Source organism: Geotrypetes seraphini, chromosome 14 (genome assembly GCF_902459505.1).
Source record: "Geotrypetes seraphini chromosome 14, aGeoSer1.1, whole genome shotgun sequence".
Lineage (NCBI taxonomy): Eukaryota > Metazoa > Chordata > Amphibia > Gymnophiona > Dermophiidae > Geotrypetes > Geotrypetes seraphini.
In genome coordinates, this window is record NC_047097.1 from 44,529,256 (window position 1) to 44,555,026 (window position 25,771).

The window sequence follows — 25,771 nt, forward strand, 5'->3', positions numbered from 1 at the left end:
AAGCCTTTTGTAAAATACAAAATTAAAGGTAAATGTTAAATTACATGATAACTAGAACAGAACTAGTGAAAAGCAAAATATTTACTAGTACATTGCCTGTTGGATAGCACTGTGCAGCACTCAACCTTTATCATGTGGCAGCCACGAGGTCAGAAACATGGATGCTCCATTGTAAGATTGCACCATCAAAGAACAATGCACAGTAGTGCACTTTCTTTGGGCAGAAGGAGTGAAACCTCTGGAAATTCACCATCTGATATTAACTCAGTATGGTCATAGCACCATGAATCAGCAAAAGGTTTATTAGTGAGTAAGAAGATTTAAATAATCACATAGGAAGATAATTTCTTCATATAAATAAATATAAATAAAAAGGTTTAAAGCCAGAAGAACAGGTGTAACTGACGAAGGTCATTCTGGTCACCCATCAACATCGCACACACAAGAGCACATTGATAGGGCAGATGCCTTGATTAGAGAAAACCGACGGATAATGGTGTCTCAATTGGCTGCAAATTTAGATATCAGCTATGGATCTGCATTTGCCATAATGTATGATGACTTGAGATACAGGAAAGTCTGCACACGATGGGTTCCCAAACACCTTACTGATCTGTACAAGCAATAGTGTGTGGAGGTTGCTGCCCAGTTCCTGAGACGGTATGAAGAAGATCTGAGTATTCTGGAGAGAACTGTTACTAGCGATGAGACATGGGTAAACACTGCAACCCGGAGAGCAAAAGACAAAGCATAATGAAGTAAAGGAAACAGTGCTCACCTGGCTTCGGAAGCAACCAGAAAACTTCTCTGCAGGAATGCAGAAGCTAGTTGAACAATACAACAAATGCGTTGTCTTGCATGGGGACTATGTGGAAAAGTGATATGTTCAATTGCTCACAGCAACTTCTATTAAAGCTGTTAAATGTATTTTGTCTTTAATTTTTGATTTAGCCTTGTATTGTACAAATTGTGGATATCAAGGCTTGAATGTCCTCTTTTTACCTAAATAAACCTATGCAAAATCAGGCTTCACATCTACTATGGCAACATTATATTGTATATTTTCTAAACTAATTAAATAAAGTGTAGTAGTTAATTTTTAAAGATGTTAGCATTCCCTATATCTAATCTAATCTAGTCTTCAGTTTATATCTCTCATCGGAGCTCGACTCGGTTTACAAGTAGTCAGGATACCAGAATATACATAAAATAAGGAGAAGTAAGAGTAGTAGAAATTAATTTAGTCTATCATAAAAGTAGATCTTGTAATGTTATCCTAGATATCATCATTGAGAATACATTAAAACCCTCAGTTCAATTTGCAGCAGCGGCTAAAAAAGCAAATAGAATGTTAGGAATTATCAGGAAAGGAATGGAAAACAAAGATGAAAATGTTATAATACCCTTGGATTGCTCTAAGGCCTATATGATTTTTAAATCTATGTTTGCAGATATTCTTCATAAAATAGGATTACAAAACATTCAGATTTTTAAAGGGAAGCATCAACAATCCAGAAATTAAATGGTCTTTAAACTGTGGTTTCCAAATCTGATCTTTGTGCAATTTTAAGTTTTAGATTTTGTGCCTTAAAATAAACATCTAACATTCCCCCACCCAGTTCCAGAGCCACCAGCAGTCATAGCTGCCCATAGTGTACAGTATATTGGGAACTTTGATGTGGTGGTTCGTCTGCTGCTGCTATGAAAATTTAGTGACTGTTCAGACTGCTGGCAATTAGTTAAGCAGTCCTTTTTCCTAAATTTGTAAATTCATACTACCACTTGGTGTTTTAGGTAATCAATTGGCTTTTCTAGCAGTTTTGTGTTCCCTTACACAATGGCTGTTCACACTGGATGTACTGCAAAACTCCACATATGTTTTTCCACAGCTTTAGAGGTATTTTATCTTTTGGTTGATTCAATCTGTAGAGTGGAGCAGGAGAGGGAAAAAGGTTGTAAGGAGTGAGAAACACATGGGTCGATAATCACAAGCATTTATATGATTGCTGGTATCGCAAACCACATAAATGCAACTTTTAAAAGAATATTGGTGGCAGTACTGTACATAATTTTGACTGCTTTATTCACAAACAACCAAAGTGGGCTGAAAGTTAGGTAGCCCTCATTTTATATCCAAGGGAAGTTCTGGTGGCTCCGCTGACAGACCTGTTCAATGAGTCTCTAGAGTCAAGAGTGGTACAGGAGGATTGGAGAAGGGTGGATGTGGTCCCTCTCTACAAAAGTGGAAGTAAGGAAGAAGAAGGGAATTATAGGCAGATAGTAAGTCTGACTTCTGTGGTAAGCAAAATTAATGGAAACACTTTTAAAACAGAGAATGATGAAGTTTCTGGAATCCTGTGGATTGCAGGACGGGAGACAATATGGATTCACTAGAGGTAGGTCTTGTCAGACAAATCTGATCAATTTCTTTGACTGGGTGACCAGAGAATTGGATAGAGGGGAGTGCACTAGATATGGTGTTTTTAGATTTTAGCAAAGCCTTTGACAGTTTTCCATACAGACGTCTAATAAATAAACTGAGTACCCTTGGGATGGGTCCCAAAGTGATGGGCTGGATCAAGAACTGGTTGAGTGGAAGACAACTGAGGGTAATGATCAATGGAGATCGCTCTGAGTAAAGGGATGTTACCAGTGGTGTGCCTCAAGGTTCTGTTTTTAGGCCTGTTCTTTTTAACATTTTTATAAACGATATTGCTGCAGGGCTGTAGGGTAAGATTCGCTTCTTTGGAGATGATAACAAAATCTGCAATAGAGTAGACACGCCGGATGGTGTGAATAACATGAAGAAAGACTTGAATAAAGCTTGAATAATGGTCTGAAATTTGGCAGCTAAGAAATGCAAGGTCATGTATTTGGGCTCAAAAACCCAAGGGAACTGTACAGTTTAGGGGGTGAAGAACTTATGTGCACAACAGAAGAGCGGGGTCTTGGATGTGATGATTTTAAGATGGCCAAACAGGTTGAAAAGGTGACATTGAAAGCTAGAAGGATGCTAGGGCACATAGGGAGACTGTTTTCACTCAGAATAGTTAAGCTCTGGAACTCATTGCCAGAGGTTGTGGTAAGAGCAGATAGTGTAGCTGGTTTTAAGAAAGGTTTGGACAATTTTCTGAAGGAAAAGTCTATAGTCTGTTATTGAGAAAGACATGGGGGAAGCCACTGCTTGCCCTGGATTAGTAGCATGGAATGTTGCTACTCCTTGGGTTTTGGCCAGGCACTAGTGACCTGGATTGGTGAAGATGGGCTACTGGGCTTGATGGACCATTGGTCTGACCCAGTAAGGCTATTCTTATGTTCTCTACTAGATGTACGCAGCACTGTACACTGTCATAACAAGTGATTAAAGTGGTTGGCAGCCATCTCCGGCCGGTTAAATCATTTTGAATATCGCTGGTTTATTTTTTAGCATGCACACATGTCAAAAGTTCTGTTGGACATCTCAACATACCCCACAGTACACCATTTTAAGCTGTAGTAACGTTCACTTAGGACCAAATTCTATATACAGTATGGTGTAAAAAAAAAAAAAATCAGTGCTGATCATCACAGCTCTTAGCGCGATTCTATAAAAGGCATCTGCTATATATAGAATCATGCTAGCAGCTTTATGCAGCATAACATTTAGGTGTACTTATTTAGTCCAAGGATAACCAGGTCTAACTGCCTGTGCTTAAGTTGTGCTCAGATTGGGCACATTGTATAACATTTTAATAACACCTGCAATACACCCATGATTCGCTCCTGGCCACGCCCCCTTTTGAAAGATTTGCATACTAGAAGTGATGTGCACCATTTTATTGAATGTGCCTACCAAGTTGTGCATGTAACTTCTAATGAGTGCCAGTTCTTAGGTGCTGATTGCCAATCACCTGTGCTGATTGACTTGTTAAACAATTAAGTTGTAAATGCAAATTGTCTCTCTATACCAATTTGCACACACACAACTTAATGGTGCCATATACAGAATTTGGTTAGTTTATAGTTTATTTATTTGTGTCACGCTTTTCCCAAAGCGGGTCACAATAAAATACATACGTAATCCATCATAGTAACACATATACAAAAGCAATCACAAACATGGGGATACAATGTGGGAACAGCAGGTAATCTAGAAATTAAAGCTTATGGTGGGGGAAGGGGTAAAACACAGACCTGACGGACCTTGCGGATCTAAAACCGCACGTCCTTAAAAATCTGAGGTCCGTGCAATGAAGTCGCTGACAGATCCTAAAGCTTTTCCTTCCCTCCCAATCCATCATTGAAATGCAAGCAAGCTGGGTCGCGGGTTTTAAAACCTCCCTGTAATTTGCTAAAGGATTTTTTTTTAATTTTTTTTTTTTATGGCCCCACTCCCCATATACATTTAATAGTCCTTCACACTTCAACTACCTGTAGCTGTGCACGGCCATCATCAGCTCGTCATATTAAGCAAGGATAACACGAAATTTAATGCACCTTCAGTACGGTATCTTTTGCTGGGAGTCTTTATGTAAGTGTTCAACGCTAGGGAAAGTACCTCTATGACATTTTAGCTCTGATGGATATTAATGCTTTACCCTCCCTATGACGAGACTAAAAGTGGCACAGACCTCAAGGCAAAAGTTTTGCCGCTAGTCTCAGCATAGGGAGGGAATAGCATTAGGATCCGTCAGAGCTAAATTGTCATCGAGGTCTGTCAGAGCCAGAAACTACAAGTGGCACGCACGGACCTCAGATTTTTAAGGACGTGCGGTTTTAGATCCACGCGGTCCGTCAGGTACGTGTTTTACCCCCTCCCCTTATGGTGCTATAAAACCTAGGGGTGTGCAGGGCAAACATATTCATTCTATTTAATTTTCCATGTTATTTGTAGGGATTTTCTTTCATTTTATTTAATTGGGGTTTTTATTTTCATTTCAGAAACAATGTCATTTAATGTTTTCTTTACAAGTGCACTATTTGCAGATTATGCACTGTTCAGAGATCACACTGTTTGTGCACTATTAATGATATTGCCTCTGAAATGAAACTAAAAATAAAAAAACTAAGGGGCCCTTTTACCAAACTATGGTAAGCACTAATGTATGCATTGCAACAACAATCCTTTGGCCAGGTGATTCAGACAGTACTGTCTGGTGCACATGATTCACTTGCCTATAGAAACTAGCCATAGTGCAGGGGTAGGGAACTCCGGTCCTCGAGAGCCTTATTCCAGTTGGGTTTTCAGGATTTCCCCAATGAATATGCATGAGATCTATTTGCATGCACTGCTTTCAATGCATATTTAATTTAATTAATTTAATTTAATTCTTATATACCACTAATAACCGTGAGGTTTCTAAGCGGTTTACAAAAATGATGCATTAAAGATACAATAAATAAAAACTAAATAAATAAGATAGGTACTTGGAAATTCCCTAACTGTCCCAAAGGCTCACAATCTAACTAAAGTACCTGAAGAAACAGTATGAAAAATAAAAATAAAAAGACAGAGGTAGAGATAGAGATAGAAATGAAATATTCCAACAAGTAATGAATAAATAATTTAATGATAGAATTAAAATAATAATTAAAGTAAACAAAATAGAGATAAAAATAAGCATAGAGAGAAACAGAAACACACTCCAAAAAAGCATCAAGATCTTTGACTTGTAATTATTATGATCATTTAACACCAGATCTTAAATGCCTTTCCGGAATACATCATATCCCTATCCCTCTCCATACCCACCTCCATCTCCACCCCAATTCACTTCAACCACCTTTCCCATTCTATTCTTTAACCGCCATCAACCCCAGTTCCGATGGCTATCATCTGGGTCCCGAGTTTCCTCCAAGAACAGGCGACATCTCTGGCAAGGTAATCTCCACCGCTGCCGCACATGATGCGAGATTCTCAGAGGTAGACCCTTCGGAATGGGGGAGAAGTGAAGATGGTGTCGGGTACTCTGCTGGAACGGGCTCCTGAATCGACCGTTGGTCTGAGCGTCGGACTGCAGCTCTCCTCTGTTGGCTCTCCCCTGCTGGAACGGGGGAGGGGTGCAGATTAGAGAATGACACGGGGAAAAAATCTGTCCCCATCACTGCACCGTCCCTGGCCCACCATCCTCTGCCTCGCCCCGTCACCGCCGTTCCCTTCACCGCCCCGTCACCGTCACCGCCATCCCTTTCACCGCCCCATCACCGCCACTGCCATCCCTTTCACCGCCCCGTCACCGCCACTGCCATCCCATTCACCACCCCGTCACCGTCCCTGCAGCATCCATATAAGCCTTAGTACTGCAATATTTAGCTTATTCCTTCCTTATAAATCAAAGTTCTGGCTGCTGAACTAGAGAAAGAGATGTTCAGCTGGCAGGGCTTTGTTTATAAATTTTTATCAACACAACTAATATACTACTTTATCCTAAAGCAAAAAATAAATAAATAAATAGAATTTTTTTTCTACCTTTGTTGTCTGGTTTCTGCTTTCCACATCTTCTCATTCAATTCCTTCCATCCACTGTGTGTCTTCTCTCTGCGTCTTCCATTTGCTGTTACTGTGCCTCTCCCTTCACCCCCTCCCACAATTGGTCTAGTGCCCATCTTCTTCCCTCCGCTCCCCCATAGTCTGGCATCTGTCTTCTTCCCTTCCAGCGTCTTCTCCCCACTCTGCCTTCCACATTTCCCTTCAGGGTCTGTTCTAGAGAATGACACGGTGACAAAATTCATCACTGTTCCCGTCCCCGCGGATAACCGCGAGAAATAATCCCATGTCATTTTCTAGTGTCTATTTCAACCTCGGTACTTCTACACCAGCATTCTTCAAAGCAAAGCTTGCAGGTCAATGGTTGTGCCCAATTATACTCTGATTCTTCCCTCTCTCCTTAAAGAATGATATGAAGATGGTTTCCCGCGGTTATCCGCGGGGACGGGAACGGTGATGAATTTTGTCACCGTGTCATTATCTAGTCTGTTCCTCTCTACCCTCTTTCAATGTCTGTTCTATTCCTTTCCACCACCACCCTTCCCTCCCTCCTTTACCATCTGTTCCTTTCTACCACCCTTCTTTCATATCTTCTATCAGTCCCCCCACCATCACTAGCAGTCTCTCTTCTCCCTTACCATGAGCAAATAGAACTTCTGAAAATTGTATTGCTGAGGCATTATTTCTAATGCCTCAGCATTAGACATCAATTTTATAATTCTTACTGTCTGCTCTGATTTCATTCACAATTTGGTTTGTGTTGTGGCTGAGGATTCCAAGAGGCATTTAACCTTTTCCTGTCTCTTGAACTGTGATTTCAAGTTGATTCCTTCAATAATGGAGTCTCACAGCAGTAGCAGTTTTCTCTTTTGGGCTCTTTTGACATTGTTTAAGGGATTTCTTGTACATTTGGTGCTGGTCTTCTTTGATGAGGTCACTTCAGAATCTATTTCCAAGGAAGAGAAACTTTTTCCCTTTCACTCCCTCCTTCCTTGTGTGAGCCGGGAACATGCGGTCCCCGCAGCCCTCACCCGCACGCCAGCTCGATCATTTAACCAGCTTCCTCTCTCCACCTCACCTTAGTTTGCCTGCTTTCTTTTTCGGTGACTGGCACGCTTTCAAAGAGCCGCGCATGCGCGGCTGCTCAAAGTTCAATCTTCTGCTCTGCTGCAACTTCCTGTTTCCGGTTGGGTCAGAGCAGAAGATTGAATACTGAGCAGCCGCGCATGCGCGGCTCTTTGAAAGCGTGCCGGTCGCTGAAAAAGAAAGCCGGCAAACTAAGGTGAAGTGGAGAGAGGAAGCTGGTTAAACGATCGAGCCGGCGTGCGGGTGGGGGCTGCGGGGACCGCGCGATCCTTGATGCCTCACTGCGGTGACAAGACCATTCACCGCTCCACGGGGCGGTGAATGGCCCTGTCCCCGTCCCCGCAGAGGCTGCTATTTTTCATTCCCCATTTTGGCGGGTTACCTGCAGCTAAACGCGGTAGCCGCGGGTAAACCGCCACTGTGTCATTCTCTAGTGTAGATGATGCTGGGGAAATCCTAAAAACCCGACTGGAATACAGCTCTCAAGGACCGGAGTTCCCTACCCCTGCCATAGTGTGTGTTGGTGATTGTGAGCATTATTTCCACATCTCCAACTGCAGTTATGCCAAGGAGCATAAGACACGCTTAGGAACTGTGCCCTAATATCAGGTATAAGAATATAAGAATAGCCTTGCTGGTTCAGACCAATAGTCCATCAAGCCCAGTAGCCCAACCTCATGGTGGCCAATCCAGATCACTAGTACCTGGCAACCCTCCTCCTCCCCCCCAAAGAGTAGCAACATTCCTATGCTACCGATCCAGGTCAAGCAGGTGGCTTCCCCCATGTCTACAGTCTTGCCACCAGGAGAGTCCTGCTTGCTATTTTGAACACAGTACCAAATAATATGCTGGAGAGAGGGCTATCATAAAAGCCTCTTGATCAGAAATTTACATTTATCTGTCATAACACAGTAGTGTTGCATCTTTTTTGCTTTCTTAGGAAAGATATGGACAGTGTATGCAGATGATTACATTCTTGGTTTTGGTTGTAACTATATTTCTGAGTTTAGACAAATATGTGCACATTTATAATTATGAAGATCAATAAAACATGGCTCTATGGTTTGCAAAATGGAAAATACATTTTAGCAAGTAACCTTATCACCAAAAACTACACTGAATGTTTTCACTGTCTCTCAGCTTTAACCAATTATTAACAATTTAACCTAGATGTTTCCCAGTTCTTCAGTAGAATTTGACTCTTTTGAAACACTAGTACATATATGAGTGAAATGTGATAAAAGTTATTCCTGTCAACAATAATACTGAGAGCTCAGAATTTCAGTACAAGCAGTGAGGGTAAGGTTTGAAATAAAAATGTAATTACATATGTTGGTTAGATTCTGGCAGGCTGGACTAGACTCAGCTGAAAAATAGATACTCAGCTTCTTAATAATTAACAGCATAACGGGTACTACTCTCCTGGAGAGATCTCAGCATGGAACACAGGAACAACGCAAATATACTTGCACTGTTAATAAAGTATTCAATGGTGAGTGTTGCCATGCTAGGCATTCAAATTGGCCTAACATAGCAACCAGCACTAGCGGTACTTTAACAAATGTACAAAATATTAACAACCAATTAAATGATCTGCTTGCTTGAAGAACAGTAGATGTCTCCTGAAAACACTTGTATCAAATTTCTCAGTGTAGCAAAAATGTGGGTCTTGTTTCTTTATTTAATGCACCCGCTTGCAGCTAAAAAAAAAATTATCTGTTCGTATAATAAGCATTTTGTTTACGTTTCTTTTCCAATGCAACTACTGGTATGTGTTTCCCTTTAGGTAGAATACTGGAATAATATCCATAAAACCAATGGGGTAAGATAGTGAAGGAAAGTGGCAAGGTCAGGCCAAGGGACAAGCAGAATAAGAACATAAGAACATAAGAAGCGCCTTCTCCGGATCGGACCTTCGGTCCATCTAGTCCGGCGATCCACACACGCGGAGGCCCTGCCAGGTGTACACCTAGCATAATTTTTTAGTCACCCATATTCTTCTATGCCTCTCGTAAGGAGATGTGCATCTAGTTTGCTTTTTGAATCCTAGGACGGTCGACTTCCGCAATAACCTCCTCTGGGAGAGCATTCCAGGTGTCAACCAATCTTTGAGTGAAGCAGAACTTCCTGATATTAGTCCTGAACTTGTCCCCCCTTAGCTTCATTCCGTGACCCTCTTGTCCGTGTCAAATTGGACAATGTAAATAGTTTTTTTCTGCTCTATTTTGTCAATTCCTTTCAGTGTTTTGAAGGTCTCGATCATATCCCCTTGCAGTCTCCTTTCCTCAGGGAGAACAATCCCAGTCTCTTAAGTCGATCCTCGTATTCCCAGTTTCTCCATACCTTTTACTAGTTTTGTTGCTCGTCTCTGCACCCTCTCCAGCAGTTTTATATCCTTCTTTAGGTTGGGAGACCAATGCTGGATGCAGTATTCCAAGTGAGGTCTGACCATTGCTCTATAAAGTGGCATTATGACCCTCTCCGATCTACTCGTTATTCCTTTCTTTATAATGTGCAACACTCTATTTGCTTTCTTTGCCACCGCCGCACATTATGCTGATGGTTTCAGGTTCCTATCTATCAGTACACCCAAGTCCTTTTCTTGTTGCTCTTACCCAGAGTTGAACCTGTACAGCTGTACAGTGAAGTAGAGAGTGACAGGTGCTCTATGAGAGACCCATTCTGCCCACTATTTGGATCAGAATTTGATTAGCCCACTTTTACACAACCATAGCGCGGTTTTTAGCGCCGGCCGTGGCGGTAACAGTTCCAACGCTCATAGAAGTCCTATGAGTGTAGGAGCTGTTACCTGCGGTTTTGTAAAAAAGGTGGGGGTGGGGTGGGTAAATACCTTACTTCTCCAATGGCTTCAAATTTTTCGAGATTTCACTAATTACGATTTCCATATCTGCTACTGAATGCATTCGGTCTGTATAATCTAATTCGGAATTCCTAGTTTCCCGTTTCTTCTTTCAAACTGGAAACCGTGTTTCTCTCGCTATTACTGTATTTGTATTGATATCGATTTTAAAAATCATTATTTATTACACCCTTTTGAGAGATAAGAGGGTTTGCGTCAGCAGGTTCAGAGCTTTCAATGCATCATTCAAAGAATTTCAGGGATGCCATTTGTCAAGAAGACTGCAGCTGCGTGCGTCTGGTAGCGCTATAGAAATAATAATAGTTGTAGTAGTAGTAGTACTGTCAGGTCAGTACTGTAGTTACAAATAAAATACAAAGGCTTTTTACTAGCTACATTAATCCCGGAGAAAGTGGAATTCTTCAATGTTTGCAACACCTTTCATTCCACTCTTATAAGAATATTTTTTCCACAGACAATCTCGCTGCTGAGCTCACGTGATTTTTTTTTTTTTTTCTAGAAAGCTGATGCACAGTGAAATGGAAAGCAACCTGTGGGGGACTAGGTAAAAAACGAGTCCCCCAACCTGAGGAATTCTGCAGTTCGCGGGACTGATAAAGACTTGGCAGGAGGTGGTGGGGGAGGGAACCCCCGCAGAGACTACAAGAGCCAGAGGCTCATTCGGCAGTGGTGCCAAGCAGCCAGCCACTAGGATTCCCCTAGGAATAACGACACTGTGAAAATAAAGCGGGATTGGCTAAGGCGGAGCTGTCTTCTCCATTTATGGACAGATTGTCTAGACTTCACAGTATTGGCTTCCAGTGTACAGCGCGTGACGCCGGCCCAGAGGGGCGGGGAAAAGATCAGCAGAGTCAACCCCCCTGCGCTGGCACTGATTTCTGCCTACACACAGCAGAAGGAAAACAGAGAGAGCAACAGACAGTCCTGAAAAGAGGCAGAGAGCCACGAGACGGGAGGGGAGTTCCTGCTTCAGGAGCGGAAACAGTCTGCCCGACTGGCGAGAGCCATCACCCCTAGTTACAGTATTACAACTCCGAGGCTTGCGATCTGCCCTGAATGGAGTTCCTTGCTGTTCGCTTTAACCGGTGATTATTTTTTTCTCTTTCTTCTGGAAACAAAACTTTCGGAGAAGGACATCAAGGAAATAAAAGACAGAGATCTGAGACTTTTGTGTTTAGATGAGTCGCTCATTTTCTAATTAAATCTACAACATGGTAAGTTCGTATAGCTTTCTGGTTGTTTTTTTTTTTTGTTTTTTCTTATTTATTTGTTAAACACATCGTATTTTAAGATAGTTTTCAAGTAACTGTGTTTTATACTGGCATCCTAGCAGTGAGGTAGTGAAAATAAGGCAGGACTTTCTATTGTCGATTCCACATGAACCTGCTGCGACTGTTGCTCTTCCAAATCGTAGCCCGTTTAAAACTTACCATCAACATCTGGATGCTGCAGAGCTACTGGTATGTCAGGCATCTGGTCCAGTTTAGGATAGAGATATTCTTGCATGTTTAGAACCGCTACTTTTAAAGTGGAATATATTTTTCATTTCATCCTTTTTTTCCCCGCAACCTATAAATACACAGACCATATATTCAAATCAAAATTTAATGAAACTACTCATTTTGTACAATATTAAAAGTAACAATAGAACATCTCTTTCCCCCCCCCCCCCCCCCCACACACACACGGTACACTGGAGCTGAGAAAATTTGGAAGCCTCAACTGGAGCACTTGGATCTGGCTCATCTCATAGACCAATCAAAAACATAACCAAGCCAGGGTCACACTGCCACTGCCGGTGCCTCACCTCTCACCTCTCAAACTTATTCAATGGCTCATTGCCACCCCCACCATATCCTACCCCTTCCAGCCTCATTCTCCTGCTTCCCTTCCCCATATCTCCTGCTTTGCCACTTCTCTTCAGCTTCCCAGTCTCCTCAACCTCACTTCTCTCCATCCTGTCTCCAGCCTTAACTTACCACTTCCACCCTGATTCTGCCACTTTACTGCCCCTTCTGAACTTTGCTCGTCCTCCTACCAGTCTTGCTGACACTTCTCTGATCCTCAGTTCTACAGCTTTCAAGTACCACCCTCCCTCCCCTCCAACCCTAGCCTCCCTCTACCTCTTCCTTACAGTCCTCCCAACCCAGTTCCCTGCCCCTCAGCCTCACTGCCATTTTACTGCTTTACTTTTCTCCCAACACCTTCATAGCCTTTTTCTTGCTTTCATCTCAACCTCATTGTGTGACATCCTTGCCTTTCACAACTTCTCTGTTGCTTCTCTGCCCTTCCCTCCATTCACCAATGTTCACTATTTCCTCCCCACTCAGGATATCTGTGCACCTTATGCTAGTAAGCTTGAACTGCACCACCCTGATAGGCCTGGTCTGTTCTCAAAGTGCTACTACTGTAGAACTGTGCATGGCTGCCAGTATGGAGAAACTCAAGTTCATGCAGTAGGATAACTTGACAAGGATGTAAAAACAGAAAAAGTGGGGAGGGAGAGGAAGTGGACAGAAACTTGGAATGAGTTGAGGAAAGAAGGTAGAAAGGAACATGGAAAGGAAGGAGGGGCTTGATGATAGGAAAAGTGGGGAACCTGTGAATAGTAGAGAGTGAGGGGGAAGATACAGAGCAGCGGAATTGAGGAAGAAATGAAAGGAGGTTGAAGAGAGAAAAAAATGGAGGGAGAAGGAAAAGGAGGAGGGAGGGAAGGAGAGGGAATTGGAGAAAGGAGTAAAGCAGGGGTGCACAACTTCAGCTCTCGCCAGGCCAGGTTTTCAGGATTTCCCAAATTAATATGCATGGGATCAATATGAATACAATGGAAGCAGTGCAGGCAAATAGATCTCATGCAAATTCACTACTGGATTTGGCCCTCGAGGGCTGAAGTTGGGCACGCCTGAAGTAAAGGGTAAAGGGGATGGGACATGTATAGGGAAAAATGCTTGAGTACCACTTAGACAACCTCCATGTGGTATATAAATAACTAATAAACTTTAAACTTTACATAGTTTAGACAGGTTTTTATTTTGTACCTGGGGCAATGAAGTGTTAAGTGACTTGCCCAGAGTCACAAGGACCTACAGCAGATGTGGGAAAGGAAGTGAAGGGAAAAAAGAGAGGAAAGAGGTTGCATGGATAAAAGAATTAAGGTATAGGTGGGTCAGGAGAGAAATCAGGCAACAAGTATGCTTAGTCTTATGTTCTTATATTGAGACAGATAGGGGGAAACCACTGCTTGTCCTGGATCGGTAGCATGTGACCTGGATTGACCACTATTGGAAACGGGAAACTGTGCTAGATGGACCATTGGTCTGATCCATATGGCTGTTCTTAGGAGGAGGAGAGTGAGGGACAGATGGACTGAAGCAAGCCAAGAAAAGGAAAGCAACAGTAGAGAGGAAAGAAAGGCAGGCGATAGAAAAGACGGGCTGAAGTGGGGGAGAAAGGTAGAGACATGGACTGGACTGGGGAGAAAGAGGAGAGACAAGTGATACAGGGCAGCTTAGAGAGAGAAACTGGAGAACGAAAGTACAGTAAAACCTTGGATTGCAAGTAACTTGGTATGCAAGTGTTTTACAAGACGAGCAAAACATTTTATTAAATTTTAACTTGATATACAAGCAAGGTCTTGCAATACAAGTACATACAGTATACAAACATCAGAGCGATGCTTCTTCTCTCTCTCTCTCTCTCTGACACTGCAGGAGTGTAGTGACTGTTCTAAACAAGCAAGGTCTTGCAAAACGAGTACATACAGTATTTTGTATTAAAGTTTTTGTGTTGTGGAGTTTCCATTATTTCTTATAGGGAAATTTGCTTTGATACATGAGTGTTTTGGATTACAAGCATGTTTTCGGAATGAATTATGCTCGCAAACCAAGGTTATACTGTAGTTTGAATAGACATGAAAAAATGAAGAGAGAGGTGGAAAAATCTCAAAAATAAGGAACAAGTAGACCTAGGGTCCTTTTATCAAGCCGCGCTAGCTGGGTTAGCACGTCAGACATTTCATCATGTGCTAACCCCCGCGGCTGGCTAAAAAACTAATGCCTGCTCAATGCAGGCATTAGGGGCTAACGCAGAGACGGTTTAAACCCCTACCGCAGCTTGATAAAAGGACCCCCTAGTGATAGATCAAGCTAGAGATGTAAAAACTTAGATAACAACTTATCTTGCTTTCATAGAAAATCGCTCACTGTTTTTTCTTATGCCGATTAATTCAGCTTATGTTTGGCTTTTTGGAGACAGGCCAGGCTCTTTGGCTCCACCTCAGTTCACTCGCCTATCGGCTTTTTCTAGCTTGTCCACTTCCATTTCCTACCTTATTGTTATCAAACAATAATTATATTAGTAATCTTCCACAGGGAATCCAGAAAACAGTGTGACCTTTACAGTGTACTTTTTTTGCCCCAGATGTTTTGTTTGTATAAATTCACAGATGTCAACCAATTCAAATGCATAAAAGTGTGACCAAGATCCATTCTAGATGACCCTTTGGGAACATGCAATTAAGGAACATTCTATACTGTTTACCCTTCTGCATATTCAGGGTAGCAGAGTATCCGTTAAGGAAGGGTATTGTGTGACCAGATCACCTGGCGTGTTTATTGTTTACTGTAAGGAGGAGCATTCAGAAGAGGGTGACAGCAGCTATCAGAAATCCAGGGAAATGCAAACTAATTGCAATGAGGGTGGTGCCTAAGGATAACTAATGCTCTCTGTGTTATAATTGCAGTTCTCTACATGCGTATGCCTTTTCACACTTCCACCCTGTCCCAAAATAGACTGGGTCTAAAATAAGTTGGGTGTGGAAAAGCATCATCAAAGGCAGCTCTTTGTCACAGGAAAAGCCCACCCACGGCCTCCCATTCCATGAGTCCACCCTGTTCTGTTCCAGCAAGATGAGCCTAGGCACCCACTTGATCCTCCCTGAATGATAATAGTGCATATTTGGAAACCAAGAATACTGATGTCGTTTACTTTTTCCTTTGATTTTCAAGGACTTTTAAAGGTTCCTTTTCTGTTAGCTGAACATGTAAAATGTTGGGCGGTGGTTCTTAAACTGTGGATTGTGATTCCAAAATGGGAGGGGGGAACATAAAAATCAATGACTGAGCAACTGAGCTACTACCTCCACGACCAGCGATAAAAAAAAAGCCTAATGCAGCTTCGTAAAAGGTGGGGTTAATGAAAGTCTAAAGACCTGATTGTTTTCTCAAGCTCTATGTAACCACTCTGTGGTACTTCTTTAAGTTTTTCTTTTCTTTTGTTTATTAATTGGATTGGATTGGTATGCTTTGCTAGAACTATTGTGCTATTTTTTAATCCATTTTTTTGTGATATTTTGAAGTACTATTATTTTAGATAATTTTAGGTTGAGATAGGATTTGTTTTGTATTATAAACAGTTTTGATTTCTTTCTTTCTTTTTTTTTTTTTTTTTAGCTCACCCTTTTTTTCAGTTGTAACTCAAAGAAAGTTACATTCAGGTATAATAGGAATTTCCCTGACCCTGGAGGCTTTACAATGCAAGGGGCCCTTTTACTAAACCACAGTATAATTTGCAGTTACCGCATCGTAATGTGCTATCTGCATGTTTGGCATGTGCTATCCATGTGCTAAAAATACATTTCATTTTTTGTAGCACAGGGAGCTAATCAGTTAGCATGTGGGCATTCACGTGTGCTAACTAATTAGCACAGGATTAGCGAGGGAGCCCTTAGGGCCATATTCTCTATATGGCACCCAAAAAATCAGCATTGACTAGAACAGTGCTTACTTTGATTCAAAAAAAGGTATGCATACCTTATAGAATCACAATAAGCACCAATACACAGCATAACTTTTAGGAACATCCATTTAGGCCAAGGAAAACCAGGCCTAAATACCTGTGCCTAACTTGTGCACAGATCGGGCATATTCTATAACCGTGCACATATATTTTAGGAACGCCCTTCCCTGACCATGCCTCCTTTTCAGATACATGCACTAGAACTTACGCACTTCATAGAATGTACCTACCAAGTTGTGTGTATAACTTCTAATTAGTGCATTTATGAGTTATTAATTGACAATAATCAATGCCAGTTAGGCCTGCTAAACAGTTAAGTTGTGCATGCAGATCAGCTGTGCACAACCTAAGGTGCCATATACAGAATTTGGTTAACTGCCTTCAAAATAGGTGGCATTAGGGCTCATATGCTAATGGCCATGTACTAATTTCAAAATTAGCACGTGACCCATTTTAGAGCCACCTTAAAAAGTGACCTCTACGCATAACTAATCCACGTCCTAAAGCGCAGCTTTGTAAAAAGGCTCCTTAATGGCATCTTTTGTTAATGTGGCAATTTTAGCTCAAGCGTAGTGGAGCCAGTATTTTCTATTGCAGATCATAGATTAACATTCACATTAACACACAGTACCTGCTCCCAGGTAACATGGAAGCACTTTCCCCCTAGCTCCATAACTCTGGCTAGCGTACAAATTTGCAAGCATAAGTTATAGTATAAGGTCAGTTGCATGTTTAACTTAATGCAATAATTGTTGTTAATAGGCAATTATTTGCCATAATTGGACTTAATTGGTGGTAATTGGCACCAGTTAGTAATCATGTGCATAACTGCCTTCAGTCATGCAACTTCAGTAGGGCATAGACCTGCAAGGGGCATGAGTGAGTTAGGGCATGTCAGACAGTTACACGCGCAGGTTATAGAATCCTATCATTTATGCACCTAACTGCAAGTCATGAACTGGTATAAATTCACCCAAAGGTAAGCACATAAATGCAGGCTAACAATAGTATTTACTTAGCATGTATCATCCTGGTGCAGTGATGTAGTAAGGGTAGGAGGCACCCCCATGCCTTTTTCTCCACACCCCCACTCCTTCCATGCCCCCCCCCGCTTCTTCCCGCTGCCCCCCATGCCACACTTTCGCTCCCCCCCCCCCCCCGTACCTCTTAATATTTGCCAGCGTGAGTGGCTTCTGCAAGCATGCTCCTCATGCCAGCATTGGATTCCCTCTGACTTCACTTCCTGGCCCCGTGACCCGGAAGTGATTCAGAGGGGAACCAGGCTGGTGCAACCAACGGGCAAAAGTTGCTCATGCTAGCGAAGATAATATGGAGGTACGGGGTGAGGATGAGGGATGGCACGAGGGTGGCAGGGTGGGGCAAGGATACCTCCAGTGCCTCCACTGACTTGGCATTCGGGGCAGTCCACACCCCCTCCCTTACTACACCACTGTCCTGGTGCTTAAATTTCTGCAACCTTTGGAGAAGTTAACCTTTAATACCGCCTATTTAGGAGGCAGTAAGCAGACTTGCAATAACTGTGTTAGCATGTGTTAGGAGCACCCCATTAACTGCTAAACACCTTCCACAGGCACCCATGTCTCTAAGATCTATTCTAGCCGGGCAAGATGTTTGTATGCTACTACTACTACTACCACTACTCTTTAACATGTCTATAGTGCTGATAGACATAAGCAGCACTGTACAACTCAGTAGAGCTTATAATCTAAAATTAATAGACAACAGGACAAGTAGGAGCTTAGGGTGAAGTGTTTATGAGTTAAATGCATCCTCAAAGGGCTTTTACGTTTCTTATCAATCAATCAGTGTGAATAGCTGTAAATGAAAGTGAACCAGAGCAAATGGAGGGGTGATTTTTTTTTTTTTAAGAACAGATGGTACCTGAAGTATTCTTTAGCTTATCAGTTGGATAACATTGACATCAGAGTCCTACATTAGAGGGTTTATAGTTAAAGTGATCTAACATTATGATTTATTAACTTATATTCAGCCTTTGTCCAAGGCAGAGAACATTAATTATTCAGATCAGATTAATTTTCAAATTTAATACAGATCTTATATAGTCTTCTTGCAAAAACCTCTTTAATATGGATCCTTCGATATTGACTCATTACTAGAGTATAGTTAATAGTTAGGTGCCATCGTCTTGTGCTCGAGTCCTAGCGACTTGATAAATTACAGATCTAAAAAGCAGTTTTGTGCTAGTCCAGTAAGTGTCATCATCATGGTTGTTGTCAATGTGTCCAGCCATCTGGTTGCAGGTCGCCCTCTTTGCCTGGTTCCTTCGAGCTTCCCAAACATTACTAGAGTGTAATTCACAAAAAATGACAAAAAAACAAATCAGCCTTTCCCTTCCTAGATAATAAAATTACTTCCAGTATTAATAAAAATATCAAGTTATATCAGTGGTGTAGTAATGGGGGAGCGGGGGGAGGGGCGGTCTGTCCCGGGTGCCATGTTGGCGGGGGCACAAGCACCCTCCTCCTCTCCACCCCGCCTCTTTCTACTCCTCCCCTTGCCACACACGTGCCCCCTTCCCTTCCTTTGTACCTCTAGTTGTTTACCGCCTCAAGCAACAAATTTAATGTGCTCCTCATGATTACGTCCTCTCTCACTGACATCACTTCCGGGTACCGCGCATAGGAAGTAATGTCAGTGGGAGAACCGATGGGGTCACGAGGAGCACGTTGAAGTTCTTGTTGTTCACAGTGGTGAACAACTAGAGGTACAGGGGAAGGAAAAGGCAGGGGGGATTGGGGAAGGAGCGAAGGGGCACCACTGCTCCGGGTGCCTCTCATCCTCGCTATACCACTGAGTTACATTAAGACAGAAGTTCTCAGCCCAGTCCTTGGGACACATCAGGTCAGATTTTCAGGATATTCATAATGAATATGCATAAGATAAATTTGGATGCACTGCCTCCATTATATGCTGTTTCAACTTCCTTGCAACAAGGCCTCACTGGGCCAGTGCAGCATGAGGTTTTGTTGCAAGGAGTTTTGAAGAGCATCCCAGGCTTTATCCTATCTCAAGAAGAATTTCAAATTTCAAGTTTATTATAAAATTTGATTAATCGCTTATTCCAAATTCTAAGTGATGAACAAATCAATAAAATCACAAAAATTGGGGAAACAAACATGACTAACAAAAAAAACCTAAATCTTACAGAATATAATAAAGACTAATTTTATACACATAATAAAAACATGAGGAAAGAATGGGAAAAGAAATACAATCTGCTTAGTAGAAGAAAAGACATTTAAGGTTAAAACAATAGGAAGGGAAAGAAGAAAGAATCTCCAAAGATATGAAGATAAAATGAAACTCCTAGACAATTCTTTTAGTCATTAAATGCATCTTTAAAAAGAAAGCTTTTGAGTTTGCTCTTAAATTTCTCCAAATTTTTTTCCTCTCTTAAGTAAATTGGAAGGGAATTCCAAGTTTGAGGAGCTGTAACGGAAAAGATGAAGTGTCGTCGTGTATTAATAATTTTAAGGGAGGGGATGATTAATAAATGGTGGTCATTAGACCTCAGTAATCTGGCTGAAGTATAAGGAATTTGTAAATGAAAGCTGGGGTTTTATATATCAGAGATTTAAAGGTAAGCAAACTTAATTTGTATATTATGCTCAAGTGTTTGGAACGCCACTGGTAGATGACTACCCCAAAGTGTACATGTTTACTTAGCTATTGGCGAAGTACGTTAAATTTGTGTTATTTTCCCACAATAAAGTGCAGATATTGGAGGTTCATTTAATAAAATACTGCTAGATTTTTTTTTTGCAAAAAGTTGTCTTTTTATCATTGTATCATTGCTGAGTGTGAAAACATAAAACTTAGAGCTATAATACCAAGAAATTTGCTTCATTAACAAAAATGGCAAATATTAAGAAAAACAGAGCTTTATGTAAATTAGTGGCTTTGAGCAACCCCATGATGAGCTTTAAAAAAAAAAAAAATTCAAAGTAATTTTCTGATTTAAGCACAATCAATTCATAGGAATAACTTCAATTCACACAGGCCCATATTCTATAAACACCGTTTAAAAGCGAACTTACAAGGCGCCTATCAGCGCCAAAAAAAACGGTGCTGGAATCATGCCTCTGGACTGGAGGCACCTACCAGCTTGTGGAGGTCAGCAATTTAAAAGATGCTGACTGTCATGGATTGAATATAGCCCAAAAATTCAATGCTGGGTCATGTCTGGGCACTGGCTTTGATCAGGCATGGAGCTGAACTTATGCAGCTGCTGGCTGATATCAGAGCCTATTGAGCAAAGATTCAATCTGCCCAGTTAGCTGTGCAGGCACTGGCACTAAACAAAGCTAGTACTTAACATGACTATTGGCCCCTGGCACTCAGAAAGTGTTGTGTTGGTTAGAGGGGATATTCAGTGCCAATGCGCAGTTAAATATAAATAAATATCTGTGGACAGTCTGTTGAATACGGTTTCAGTGGGCAGATACCTCTCTTGTCCACTTAAACCCCTATCAATATCTACCCTCGGGGCTCCTTTTATCAAGCCGCGCTAGCGGAGTTAGCGCGTCAGACATTTCATCACGCGCTAACCCCCGTGGCCGGCTATAAAACTAACGCCTGCTCAATGCAGGCATTAGCGGCTAGCACGGCAGGCGGTTTAATGCGCAGTATTACGCGCGTTAAACCCCTACCGCAGCTTGATAGTCTTTGGCATCAAGCTCCAGCATGTCGAAATATATTATTATGTCCAGACTGTGGACTTTGAGTACTGAAGATAAGTGCATTTTCTAATCTGATATATCGATTTCTTTATGTGATACACTAGCACTATATTTTGCGATAATAAATGGTTATATAAATATGAATTTTAAATATTGTGGACTAAAAATATTTTGGAATTAATCATTAAAGCATGGAAGTTTCTATCATTGTTGATTCATATTTGATGGTCCTATTCCCCCCAAATTCTCTATATTGGTATTTCATTTGTTCTGGAAGAGCTATTTATTGATTGTTTATAAAGGCAACAGGTGCCACATGTTTTTATAAACTGGTTTCCTATGATGACTCCCTAGTAGTGCACAAATGCTCTTGCACAAATTTGTACCTGCTCCAAAGATAGCATGAATGCATTCACGTACACTTGTATTTTATAAAATGTACACCTATGGTCCGACTGTTGCTGCTGTGCTAAAACCCTGGTGAATGGGCTATGAATGGATCATGTAAACGTGCACACACTCTAGTCGGGCACTCATACTTCTGTGCATGTATACGCCACACAACTTAATAAGAGTCATTTTTATGTCTTATGCTTAAATAATACTTTCTAAAATGATCCTTTGTGAAGGTAAATTTGAGTCTGTCTGTGTACATTCCCACAAACCACTTTATGTAGTGCAACAAACAAACTTGTATTTGTATAAAGCTCTGATCTTGTTCCTTCACAGCTCAGAGTTTCAAAACACACTCTTAATTCAACTCCAGGACATCAGTATTTCCAGAGATTGAATCCCTTATAATCAAGTGCTTTCCCCAATGCTCCAAAACACTATGCCATACAGTTTGTTCAGCATATGATGGGTTACTTTAGCCACCCACTCAGCAGTCCATCCAGCAACCATCTCACCTTAACTGTCTGTCTCTTTTCTCTTTCTTCCCAGAGCTCTGATTCAACCTACAGCTAGGGAAGTTTCCTTTCTCTGAGACTTCTACTCTCTGGAAAGTCTTTTCCTGGAGGATCTCTCTCCCTGGGACCTCTCCTGAATAACTCTCAGCTATGCATATATCTTTCTTCCTGCCTGAGTCCCGCTCCTCTGACTCAGCATGCCTGTATCATTTTGCTAATGGATTTCTGCACCAAGCTGTAAAGCTCAGTGCATTCTGAAACAGGTAGTTTTTCCGGATTTGTCTGATGCCTCCTGCTGCCCAGGGATATAACTGCAGCTTCAGTGAAGAAAACCCCCAAATCTCTCACACCATATTGCTTTCAGTGTACATCTGTTTTGTATGCAGAAACTCACCATACCGTGATACCTTCCTTATTCTTTACAGTAGTCTAATTTCAAAATTTTTATATACTGGTATTATCTAAACTAAAACTAAACTAAACCTTGGGTTTATATACCGCACCATCTCCACGAATGCGGAGCTCGGCACGGTTTACAGGAAGAAGGATGAGAGAGGAACTACAGTGGAGAGATTAAAGAGTTAGGTGTAAAGGGGGAAGGTGAGAGGCCTAAGAGGGGGGGAAGTGTTACAGTTTTGAGAATAGCCAGGTTTTTAGGTGTTTGCGGAAGAGTTGGAGGGAGCTTGAGGTTCGGAGTGGGGAGGTGAGGTTATTCCAGATCTCAGTGATTCTAAAGGGGAGGGATGACCCAAGTTTGCCTGCATGGGAAATACCTTTTATGGAAGGGAAGGATAGTTTAAAAATTTGGGAGGATCTGGAGGAAGTAGGGGTTGGGGAGTTCCAGGATAGAGGGATAACGGCAGGAAGGATGCCATGTAGGATCTTGTAGGCCAGACACGCACATTTGAAGTGGATCCTGGGGATTACTGGGAGCCAATAGAGCTTAGACAGGAGTGATGAGACGTGATCAAATTTGCTTTTCGCGAAAACAAGCTTAGCTGCGGCGTTCTGAATCCGCTGAAGTCTGTGGAGGATTTTCTTGGTTAGGCTGAGGTAGATAGAATTGCAATAATCCAATCTGGAGAGGATGATGGATTGTACTAGGACTGCAAAGTGTTTTTGGTGAAAATAGGGTCTGACTTTCCTTAGCATGTGAAGGCTGAAGAAGCATTTCTTCACCAGGGATTGGAGATGTTCGTTGAAGGATAGAGAAGAGTCTAAGGTGACACCCAGAACTTTGCTTGAGAACTCGAGCTGTAATGGGGGGCCGGAGGACAATGGGATGGAGGAAGGTAGATGGTCTAATTTTGGGCCGAGCCAAAGGAGTTTTGTTTTGGACTCGTTTAGTTTCATATGCATTGTGAATGCCCAGGATTGGAGGTTCTTTATGCATGAGGATATGTTCGTGGAGAGATTAGTGAGGTTCGAGTCGGTCTCAAGGAGGACGAGGATGTCATCAGCGTAAGTGTAAAGAGTTTCAAGGGGGGATAGTTGGAGTAGTTTCAGGGAGGACATGTAAATGTTAAAGAGGATTGGGGAGAGGGGTGAGCCTTGTGGGACACCACAAGTCGGGGTCCAGGGGGAGGATGAGGTGCCGCTCATGTTAACCATGTAAGAGCGGGAGCGCAAGAATTTGGAGAACCAATCAAGAACTATGGAGCTAATGCCTATCTCGGAGAGTTGGAAAATTAGAATGTCGTGGTGGACAACGTCAAAAGCTGCGGAGAGGTCGAATTGTAGAAGGACAGCAAACTTGTTACGAGAATGCAGTTGCTGAACCTTAGAGATTAGAGAAGCCAATAGGGATTCAGTGCAGAAGTTGGGTCTGAAGCCATATTGGTAAGGTAAGAGGATGGAGAATCTTTTTAAGTAGGAAGAGAGCTGGGTAGATATGATAGACTCGAGCAGTTTGGTGAGGAGAGGGATATTTGCTATTGGACGGTAGTTGGATGGTATGGAGGGGTCTAGGTCAGCTTTTTTCAGTAAAGGGGTCAATGCGATGTGTCCCATTTCAGTGGAGAATAGGGCAGAATTTATGAGTTTGGTAAGAGATGTGATGGCCTGTGCAGGGATTTTCTCAAATAGGTAGGAGGGAAATGGGTCCAGGATGCAGTTGCATGATTTTAACTTGAGGCAGAGTTTAAGGGTCTGAGAATCAGATATGAGCTCGAAGACAGTCCAGGATCTGTCGGCAGGGATGGGGTTGAGAGCAGCTAGGGTGGGGTTGGGTTCGGGGGCACCAGAGAATTGTAGGAGATTGCGGGCGGGAAGGAGCGCCTTAAGGTAGAGATCTTATCATTGAAGAATTTTGCTAGGACCTCGGCTGAAGGAGATGAGGGAAGAAGGGTGGAGTCATTTTTAGTGGTTAGGGAGCGCCAAATGTTGAACAATGTGCCATTCTGGTTTTTGGATTTGGAGATCTTGTCTCCATAGAAGTTGTTCCTTGCTTTTTTTAATATTGAGTTGTAGAGTTTGATATTGACTCTCTAGGCCTGTCTGTCAGATGAGGATTTGGATTTTTTCCATTTTCGCTCTAAGGCTCGACATTTTTGTTTCAGGTCTCTATGGAGTGGAAGGTACCAAGGGGCTTTATGGGGATAGGTGATGGATTTAGTGGTTTGGGGGGAGAGGGAGTGGTAGGTGGACTTGGAAAGGGCGATCCAGTTGTGCCAATTGTTTTCAGAGTCTGCAAGCTTGGGAATGGAGGGGAGGAGGTTGAGGAATTTGGTCCAGAACAGATCGCTCGAAATTTTTTTCCGGAAGGTAATAGAATTGGGGGATCGGGATGGATTTAGTGGTTTGGGGGGCGAGGGAGTGGTAGGTGGACTTGGAAAGGGCGATCCAGTTGTGCCAATTGTTTTCAGAGTCTGCAAGCTTGGGAATGGAGGGGAGGAGGTTGAGGAATTTGGTCCAGAACAGATCGCTCGAAATTTTTTTTCCAGAAGGTAATAGAATTGGGGAATCGGGGTGGGGATCCGAGATGAGACATGAAGATGGGGAGGCAGAAGGCCCTAGGAGATGGTCTGACCACGGGATGTGTTCCCAACGGGTGTCTTCGGCAGACGTTTTATAAGCGGTGAGGTCGAGGAACTGGATGAGGTCTAGGGTGTGCCCTTTTTCATGGGTAGGAGTGGATGTGGGGGGGGGAGAAACCTAGGGAGATGAGGAAGTCATTGAATTCTATCGTGTCCTTGCTGGTGGAGTCGTCAAGGTGGAGATTAACATCTCCGATGATTAGTAATCTTTGGAATTTGAGAAAGGCATTAGTTATGGTCTCGAAGACAAGGTTAGAGGAATTGGACCAAGGGATAGGTGGATGGTATAGTAACAGGATGCCCAGTGGGTGAGGACGGAGCTCATCATTGATTGAGGCTAGCATATATTCTAATGAAGCGTGGGTGCCTCTCTCGAGGAGCTGGACATCAAAGAAGGATTTGTAGAGGAGTGCCAGGCCACCTCCTTTGCGGTTGATTTTGGGTGAAAAGAGGCCTTGGTAGCCATGGGTGCAGAGTTCGTTTTGTGTGAAGAGGTCGTCTTTTGAGATCCATGATTCTGTGATGCACAGGAATCCAGGATCAAGGTCCTCAAGGAGGTCCTTCAGAATTTGAATTTTATTGCATGTGGATCTGGCGTTGCAGTAAAGGGTCGGGACAGGGGTGAGAGAGTTAGAGGCATGGCAGGGGAGGTTAGCATGGGGGACAGGCTTTAGAGAGGTGGGATTGACTTTGCGGGAGGTTTTTCTGGTGGGGTGATTCCTGGGGCGCGTCAGGGTGGGGATTCTGGTGCCAGGGCCAGAATTGTGACTATTTGAGGAGTCGAGCAGGTTGGGAGAGGGAGGGTTCAGGCAGAGGGAGGTGTTGAGAGATGAGCAGAGCAGGAGTATAAGGACCCAAAGGGGTGGCTTCATGGTGGG

General features: G+C 42.4%; 1 protein-coding gene across 1 annotated transcript in view; it reads left to right on the plus strand.

Moving 5' to 3' along the window:
• Positions 1–11,306: 11,306 nt before the first annotated feature.
• MYO1E (myosin IE) overlaps positions 11,307–25,771 on the plus strand; it is a 395,564-nt gene continuing 381,099 nt past the window's right edge. Inside the window, 1 exon segment of the mRNA XM_033920720.1 lies at positions 11,307–11,647. Coding sequence (XP_033776611.1) covers positions 11,645–11,647 — 3 coding nt within the window. The 5' untranslated portion in view covers positions 11,307–11,644.